At 53.8% G+C, this 9,367-nt stretch overlaps 1 protein-coding gene across 1 annotated transcript in view; it reads left to right on the top strand.

Annotated features, from left to right (window-relative positions):
• The window catches only part of COL11A2 (collagen type XI alpha 2 chain), a gene marked incomplete at both ends in the record, with an annotated part of 45,658 nt that overhangs the window by 8,827 nt on the left and 27,464 nt on the right, over nt 1-9,367 (top strand). Inside the window, 7 exons of the mRNA XM_081319227.1 lie at nt 1,627-1,818; nt 2,072-2,282; nt 3,228-3,390; nt 3,489-3,626; nt 6,001-6,276; nt 6,653-6,796; nt 7,017-7,211. Of these exons, the coding sequence (XP_081175353.1) occupies nt 1,627-1,818; nt 2,072-2,282; nt 3,228-3,390; nt 3,489-3,626; nt 6,001-6,276; nt 6,653-6,796; nt 7,017-7,211 (1,319 nt within the window). The remainder of the gene's footprint in view (nt 1-1,626; nt 1,819-2,071; nt 2,283-3,227; nt 3,391-3,488; nt 3,627-6,000; nt 6,277-6,652; nt 6,797-7,016; nt 7,212-9,367) is intronic.

Genomic DNA, 9,367 nt, shown 5'->3' with positions numbered 1-9,367 from the left:
TGGAAGGGACCTTGGAGGTCATCTAGTCCAGCCCCCTGCTCAGGCAGTAGACCCTGTATCATTTCAGACAAATGGTTGTCCAGTCTTTACTTAAAAACTTCCAATATAATAATAATAATAATAATAATAATAATAATAATAATAATAATAATAATAATAATAATAATAATAAATAATTAATAATTAATAATAATAATTAATAATAATAATAATAATAATAATAATAATAATAATAATAATAATAATAATAATAATAATAATAATAATAATAATAATAATATATAGTTCAGAGGGACCTTGGAGGTCATCTAGTCCAGCCCCCTGCTCAGGCAGGAGACCTTATACCATTTCAGACAAACAGCTGTCCAGTCTAACAACAACAACAACAATAATAAAGTTGGAAGGGATCTTGGAGGTCATCTAGTCCAATCCCCCCCCCCCGCTCAGGCGGGAAACCCTGTATCATTTCAGACAAATGGTTGTCCAGTCTCTTCTTAAAAACTTCCAATATAACAATAACAATAACAATAACAATAATAATATAGTTCAGAGGGGCCTTGGAGGTCATCTAGTCCAACCCCCTGCTCAGGCAGGAGACCCTACAGCATTTCAGGCAAATGGTTGTCCAGTCTCTTCTTAAAAACGTCCAGTATAATACTAATACTAATACTAATACTAATACTAATACTAATACTAATACTAATACTAATACTAATACTAATACTAATACTAATACTAATACTAATACTAATACTAATACTAATACTAATACTGATGATGATGATGATGATGATGATGTTGGAAGGGACCTTGGAGGTCATCTAGTCCAGCCCCCTGCTCAGGCAGGAGACCCTACACCATTTCAGACAAACAGCTGTCCAGTCTAACAACAACAACAACAACAATAATAAAGTTGGAAGGGATCTTGGAGGTCACCTAGTCCAACCCCCCTGCCCCCCCGCTCAAGCGGGAAACCCTATACCATTTCAGGCAAATGGCTGTCCAGTCTCTTCTTAAAAACCTCCAGTGTTGGAGCATTCACACGTTCTGGAGGCAGGTGGTTCTACTGGTTAATTGTTCTAACTGTCAGGAAGCTTCTCCTTAGTTCTAGGTTGCTTCTCTCCTTGACTAGTTCCCATCCGAGGCTTTTCGTCTTTTACCTTTGGGGAAACTTCGGAGTTTGGGATCCGGGGATCCGGCCCTTTTCCCCCCTTCTGCCCTGCGTTCCTCTCCAGCCGGGCCAGGCGGAGCCGCGAAGGGCCCAGACGCCGAGAGCAGGCGGAAGAAAGGATGGGGGGGTGTCTCAGGAGGTGTGGGGGGGAGTCTCGGGGTCCGCGCAGGGGGGCTTCCTGGGCAGAGGAAATCCCTTGAGGGGAAGCCGGCATCCTCTCAGGGCAGGGGTCTTCAAACTTGGCCCTTTTATGACTTGTGGACTTCAACTCCCAGAATTCCTCAGCCAGCTGGCTGAGGAATTCTGGGAGTTGAAGTCCACAAGTCATAAAAGGGCCAAGATTGAAGACCCCTGTCTCAGGGCTTCGGGGGGAGGGGGGGAGGCAGCAGCAGGGAGGAGAGGGCATTTGGGGAGGGGGCGCCGTCCTCACCCAGCCCCCCCTCTTCCCGCAGCAGAGCCGCCGGTCGACGTCCTGAAGGCGATGCAGCTGCAGAGGGAGCCCGAGGGGGTCCGCCGGACGCCGGGCTTCTGCCCCGGCCGGCGCGCAACGGCGGGCTCCGGCCCGGAGGCGGCTTTTCGGATATCCAGACGGGCCCAGATCAGCGCCCCGACGCGGCAGCTCTTCCCAGGTACCCCGCGGGCCGCAGGTGGGGCGGGGGGGGAAGCTGTCGGTGTGTGTGTGGGGGATGGGTAGAGCGTCCTCCCGTGGGTCACCCAGAAAAAAGCGCAGGAAAGGCTTCACCGGGTGAGCTCCCGCCTGCAGCCCTTCCTGAGGGACAGACGTCTTTTGCCCTCGGGGCTCCAGGGCAGGGGAAGGGGTGGCGGATCCGGACCCCCACCCACTCGGCCAGGGATCCCGGCTGCAGCTCTGCCCCCCCTCTTACCTGCCACCCCCCCCAGGTGGGTTCCCCCAGGACTTCTCCGTGATGGCGCTGCTGAAAGCCGAGCCGGGCCACCCCGCCGTCCTGCTCTCCGTCTACGACCGGCACGGCCGGCAGCAGCTGGGCGTCGAGCTGGGCCGCTCCCCGCGCTTCCTCTACCGGGACCAGGACGGCCGGCCGGAGCCTGAGGACCTGCCGGTCTTCCGAGGGGCCAACCTGACCGACGGCCGGTGAGTCCCTGCCGTTCTTGGCGGAGGGACGGGGGGGAAGCCGGGCAGCCCCTGAGGGACGGCCGCGGCCACGGCAGCCAAGCCCGCCTCTCTCCCAGGGCGGGGTGGGTGGGTGTCTGCTTTGGGGAGCAGAACAGCCCGCGGGACCCCAGAAGGCAGCGGGTGGAGAAAGAGTCCGGGGGTCTCCTGGGGGGAGGGGCTTTTTCTTGCCCACCAGCCTCCCGGATGCCCCAGCTGGCTCCCGAGTGTCCCGGCGTCAATATAGTGGTGGGGCTGCCCCATTTTCCTTCGGTGGTCCAAGTGGAAGCCGGAGACCCTCCCCTCTGTGGGGCTTGACCTCCAGTTCAGGCTCGGACTGGATGACCTCACGGAGCCCTGCGGCTTTCAGACTCCACAGCTCATGCTCCTGGGCCTGGAGGCTGCGAGAGACTAGGGGTTGGGGGGTGGGTGGGAAGGACCTTCCGCGTCGGGTCTTGGGTGCCCCTCCCCAAAGGAGGCCCGGCCCCTTTGCCCTTCGGCTCTCCCGCGGGTGAAGGCAAAGCCTTCCGCCACGTCCGGTTACCTTCTTCGTTGGGCTTAAAACTCGGAGGGGGGGCTGTCAGGGGAGGGGCACGCGGAGGAAGAGAAAGGCCAGCGAAAGCCGACACTTCCAACTTCTGGCTCTGAGACCCATGGGGAGGGGGGAAAAGGGGAGGCCGCCGGAGGGCCCCCCGTCCCAAACGGGCACCCAGAACCCCTGCAGCTCTTTACCTGGCACCGCAGACGGGTACATAAGTCGGCACCTGGCACCTTCTGGGCCTGAGAGGCCGAGCCGGCCGCCGGGCACCGTTCTGCCAGTTCTCCCCCCCCTCCGCTCCCGAAAGTCTTTCTCCAGCCTTCCGGTGCCCGCCTGGCTGCAGGGGCTGAGCGTGGGACGGTGGGGGGGGGTCTGCCTTGTTCCCGCAGGTGGCACCGGCTGGCCTTCAGCGTGAAGAAGCAGCAGGTGACCCTCTTCCTGGACTGCAAGAAGCAAGCCAGCCTGCCCCTCCCTCGGGGGAACAGCCCGGCGGTGGACACCCAGGGCATCACCATCTTCGGGGCCCGGATCCTGGACGAGGGGGTCTTTGAGGTAGCAGCCCCCCCCTCCGCGCCCCCCTCCTGCCGCCCTCCCCCTGCCGTGGGTCCGAGCCCCCCCTCACTCCCCCTCTGCCCCTTCCCCCCCTTCAGGGAGACATCCAACAGCTGCTGATCAGCGCCAGCCCCCAGGATGCCCAGGACTACTGCCAGCGCTACAGCCCGGACTGCGGGGGTCCCCCCCAGAAGCCCCAGGCCCAGGAAGCTCGGCAGAGGCCCCCCAGGCCCGAGGTGAGGGGCGGTGGAACAAGCTGCCAGGGTGGTGGGTGGGGGTCTTTTGTTCGCTGGCGTTTGCCCCCGCCCCCAAAGTCAAAAGTCGGTTTTGTGGGAAGGGTCCCCAATTTTAAGCATTTGAACGCCAACAGGGCCCACCCTGGCGCAGAGCCAGGGGGCTGAGCGGTTTTAAAATTCAACGAATGAATATATAGCTTTTTTTGGGGGGGGGGTTCGAGACCTCCTTGCAAAAGAAAGGCAGTTTCGAGGCGGTTCATAGGATTTTAGCTGGGAGGGACTTTTCGAGGCCTTCTAGTCTGACCCACCGCCAAGTGCAAGGCTCCCCCAGTATCTCAGGCAGACGGTGGTGTGGGAAGGAGACACCCCCCCAACCCCCACCTCTCCAGGCCGCTGGATCCCCTGCCAAAGAGGCCTCCGTCTGACTCTGCTTCCCGGATCGCATCTTCTGGGTCTCCCTGTGGGAACAGCCAAGTCTCGTATCTCACTTGGGGTGGTGGTAAAACTGTCCCCACAAATGTCAGCCCCCCCACTTTCCTGGGACTTCTGCTTCCCGGGTCCCCTTGGCCTGAATCCCCCCTTCGTCAAAGGGAAGACCCTGCATTTAAACCGGGATTAAAGGCCCGCATCGGTTGCTTGGTCCGGGCAAAGCCAACTTCGCTCTGCAAAACATCTCTTCATTTTTGTCCCTGAAAGTTTCCTGAGAGGCTGTAATGGATCTTCTCCCCAGGGTTCAATGGTATGTGTGTGTGTGTGTGTGTGTGTGTGTGTGTGTGTGTGTGTGTGTGTTTCGGTCTCTCCCCCCCCTCAACCCGAGTCCATTGTGAATTGTTCTCCTCTTTGGGGCCAACCGCCAAGCGGAGCCTTTTGAAGTCCGGGCGAGGACTCGGCCTGCCAAGCAACTCGGATCAGATCGAGTGAAACGGTGGGGAATTTGGTCCCCGCGACAGAAAGAGAAAAGACGCCGAGAGTCTCAAGAGTGTGCAGGGAAGAGCAACAAAAAAGATTAAGGGATCCACCCCTGGAGGTTTTTAAGAAGAGACTGGACAATCACTTGTCTGAGATGGGATAGGTTCTCCTGCTTGAGCGGAGGGTTGGACTAGAGGACCTCCAAGGTCCCTTCCAGCTCCTATTCTATTCTATTCTATTCTATTCTATTCTGTTCTGTTCTGTTCTATTCTATTCCTTTTTCTATTCTATTCTGTTCTGTTCTAACTATTCTATTCTATTCTGTTCTGTTCTAACTATTCTGTTCTGTTCTGTTCTATTCTGTTCTGTTCTGTTCTATTCAATTCTGTTCTGTTCCAACTATTCTATAATATTCTATTCTATTCTGTTCTGTTCTGTTCTAACTATTCTGTTCTGTTCTATTCTGTTCTGTTCTATTCTATAATATTCTGTTCTGTTCTGTTCTATTCTATTCTATTCTATTCTATTCTATTCTATTCTATTCTATTCTATTCTATTCTATTCTATTCCTTTTTCTATTCTGTTCTGTTCTGTTCTGTTCTAACTATTCTATTCCATTCCATTCCATTCCATTCTATTCTATTCATTTATTCCCTATTCTATTCTATTCTATTCTATTCTATTCTATTCTATTCTATTCTATTCTATTCTATTCTATTCTATTCTATTCTATTCTATTCTATTCTATTCTATTCTATTCTATTCTATTCTATTATTATTTTCTCTTCTCTTCTCTTCTCTTCTCTTCTCTTCTCTTCTCTTCTCTTCTCTTCTCTTCTCTTCTCTTCTCTTCTCTTCTCTTCTCTTCTCTTCTCTTCTCTTCTCTTCTCTTCTCTTCTCTTCTACAATCCTATCCTATCCTATCCTATCCTATCCTATCCTATCCTGTCCTGTCCTGTCCTATCCTATCCTATCCTATCCTATCCTATCCTATCCTATCCTATCCTATCCTATCCTATCCTATCCTATCCTATCCTATCCTATCCTATCCTATCCTATCCCATTCCCATTCCCATTCCATTCCATTCCATTCATTTATTCCGTATTCTATTCTGTTCTGTTCTACATACGAAGAATGTTTGCAGGGATGGGGCATGTCTAGTGAAGAGAAGGATACGGGGAGACAGGATAGCAGCCTTCCAGTATTTGAGGGGCTGCCGGAGGGAAAGAGGGGGTCTGCGTGTCAATCTCTTCTCCAGAGCACCAGAAGCAATTGGGGGGGGGAAAGCTCCTCCGAGGGGGACCAAGCGGGGTTCTGTCCTGGGGGAGGGCAGTGTCTCTGGAGAGAGAGGGCTCTGTCTGGCCAAACACCCCCCCCCAAACTCGGCTGTGCCCTCTGCCCCACTGGCACTTGCTCTGGCACTCTCCCTCCATCGCTGCCTTTGTGCCCCCTCCCCCCCACTAGGCGCCGGCCAAGGCCAAGCCCCCCACCAGCACCAAGGCCAAGCAGCCTCAGAAGCGGCAGCTGCCCGCCCTCAAGACCGACGGCCCGGAGAGGAAGGCCCCCCAAGGAGACCCCAAGGAGCCCAGTGGCAACGGGAAGCCCTCGGCCGGCGGAAAGACCCCCAAGGCCAGCCGCCCCAGCGCCAAGGCCAACTCGGCCGGCAAGGCCTCCGCAGGGACGAAGAAGGCAGACGGACCGGCCCAGGCAGCCCGGGGGCCGCAAAGCAGCTACCAGCAGGTAGAGGCGGAGGGAGGGGCTGGCACGAGAGGGGGGAGGGAGACCTGTCCCCCCCCCAGAGGCCCCGAACAAGAGAAGCCCCCCCGGGGTGGTCTGTAGTGCCTGGGGGCTGCTCCAGACCCCCACCTCCAGCTGTGGCTGTGCATTTCTCTGCTTTCCTGGCCCAGCTGGGCACGAGACGGTTGGCTTCCCCGATATCCATTCAGTCCTCTGGGTTTCAAGGGTCCAGGGGTTGGAATTGCCCCCCCCCGGACCCCGATGGGGACCTTTGCACTAACCAACTAACCCCCCCTCTTCCATCTGTCTCCCTTGACTTCGTCGCCCGCCCTCCGTTTTTACCCTGATTCTACCTCCGCCGGTGGGTGCCTCTGCCCAGGACGCAGGGCCCCTTCCCACGGAGGAGCCCCGGGGGGCTCCCCGGCACCCCAGCCACCCCACACCTCCCGAGGCTACTCCCACCCAGAAGAGGGTCCCCACCAGGGAGGCCTCGCCTCCCGCCCCCTCCTCGCCGTGGGTGCAGGTAAATGACAACCCCTCCCGAGGCCCCGGCAGGCTGGCGTGGGGGGACTCGGCTCAGGGGGCAGGAGGTGTGGGGCGCAGCATCTCCCTCATGCTGGGCCAGGCTATCCCGCTGCTGCCGAGGCCTGGGGCAAGGGCTCGGCTTCCATGGGGCGCTTGCTGTGGGCCCCGTCCCTTTCCTGGGCTAACGTCCTGTTGGGTTCCCGCCCTGCCCGGGCCAGGAGGAGGCAGCCGAGGAGGAGGAGCAGGAGGGGCTCCTGCCCGGCGTGGGTCTGGACCACGGAGACAGCGATCCAAACCTCGGCGATTTGGGCCCCGTGCGCTCAGCCCAGGCCCCCTATGACACCGTCGTAAGTGAGCGCCCCCCCACTTGTGTCCTGTGTCGCCGCCTCTGTGTCGCCTCCTCTGTGTCGTTCGTCAGTTGCCTGTTGCTACCCGCTTCTCCTGGTGTAATAGTAATATAATAATAATAATAATAATAATAATAATAATAATAATAATAATAATAATAATAATAATAATAATAATAATAATAATAAAAGTTGGAAGGGACCTTGGAGGTCATCTAGTCCAACCCGCTGCTCAGGCAGGAAACCCTTTGGGGTGGGGGGAGAGTTTCCAAAGGCCCTTCTTTTGTGGGTCTTTTCACTGAAGCCTGTGTTGCTGCGGGCCCTTTGTGCGTTTGCTGTGTGTGTGTTCCTGTCCTGCCCTGGGTGTGTGTGTGTGTGTGTGTGTGGATGCGGATTTCCTTCCGATTCCCAGCTGGTTTGGGGGGTTCTTCTTGCCTTTCCCACCACCGCCACTGGGTGGCAGCAGCACCTTGCCCTCTTTTTCCCTGCTCTGAGCCCCTTCTCTAGGCTTCACCGTCTATGGTTTGCCCAGGCTCTGGAGGTCTGGGCTGCACTGCCTTTCTGGTCCAGGGGTAGGCAACCTCGGCTCTTTTATGACTCATGGACTTCAACTCCCAGAATTCCTGAGTCAGTATAGTTGACTCAGGAATTCTGGGAGTTGAAGTCCACATGAGTCATAAAAGAGCCGAGGTTGCCCACCCCTGCATCTGGTACCCTCCGTTGCCTGTCTTCCAGCTTCCTCGTCATGTGTCTCTCCTTCCTGTTTAGGTCCTGTGACCTCATCCCCCCTTTTGATGATGTCACTTCCTGGGAAGTTGCATCCGGTGACCTCACTGAATCCCCACCGACAATGTCCCTCCCTATGTCGTCGTGTCCTGTGATGTCAAAGCCTCCCCCTCCCCACAATGATGTCATTTCCCACGAAGTGACATCCGATCGCATCATTTGATGATGTCACTTCCCATGGATTGTGACCCGCCCCACCTGTCCTACCATGCCGTTGATGACATCATTTCCCACCTGCCCGTCCTTAACGCCTTGATCTAGATGACCTCCAAGGTCCCTTCCAACTTTTATCATTATTATTATTATTATGAAGAGACTGGACAGCCATTTGTCTGAAATGGTGTAGGGTTTCCTGCCTGAGCAGGGGGTTGGACTAGATGACCTCCAAGGTCCCTTCCAACTTTATCATTATTATTATTAAGAACATTTTCAGAGCGCTTTTTTCCCCCCTTAACAACGTTTGGTTCCAACTATTTTTTTTCCTTTAAAATCTTGATTCTGTGTATCTTGGCGGATTTTTTAAAAATTCAAAAGTACAGCCCCCTGCCGCCCGTCGGATCCTCGTTTCAGAGATCACCGGATTCCTCGGTGCCTTCCCCGTTGAACCGTCCATTGCGGTCAAGCATCAGGAAGCCTTTTTTTTATTGAAAAGTTTTACAATACGTTTTTTAAAAGACAAAACCCCTCCCCTCCCCCTCCCCTCTCCCCAAACCTCCCCAACTCTTCCCTCCCCTCCCCCTCCCCCCTCCCCGACTTCCCAGAGCTAAATACAGGGTATAAAAATACAAACAATCATAGTCTACCATATGCAAACAACAATAAAATATTAAGTTCTATCGCACTTTAACTCTCATTAAAAAAACTACAAGTAATTTATATATCACATCAATACTTATTCAAATGCTAAGTGAAACTTTTTAGTCCCATATTTATTCTGGATGTAATCAATCCATCTTCTCCACTCCACAATATATCTCTGTTGCGACTGGTCTTTCAAGTACGCTGAGATCTTTGCCATTTCCGCCAAATTGGAAACTTTTAAAGTCCATTCTTCTATTGTCGGCAGTTCTTCCTTCTTCCAATATTGCGCTACTAAAAGTCTCGCTGCCGTAATTAAATTCAACATCAACTTAGTGTCCACAACAGTAGTATCTGTAATAATGCCCAGTAGAAACAATTGTGGACAAAACTTTATCCTTTTCTTGAATATTTTTTGCATATTCCACCAAATTTTAATCCAAAAAGCATCAGGAAGCCTTTTTATGACGTTTCGCGTTATGTCGTAAACTGAGTTTTGTGATCATTTTTACGCCGTGGCACATTTTTTATAAAAATTGTCCCAGCTTTAATTCAGTGGGAGCCACGGCTCCTCTGCATTTCGGATGCCTTCTGTGTAAGTGGGCCCACCGGAGGCACCTAGATTCAAAAATGATTGC

The sequence above is a fragment of the Vipera berus genome (assembly GCF_964194415.1).
Source record: "Vipera berus genome assembly, chromosome: 2".
NCBI classification, from domain to species: domain Eukaryota; kingdom Metazoa; phylum Chordata; class Lepidosauria; order Squamata; family Viperidae; genus Vipera; species Vipera berus.
Note: the sequence above shows the minus strand (reverse complement) of the source record. Positions and strands in the feature narration are given on the sequence as shown.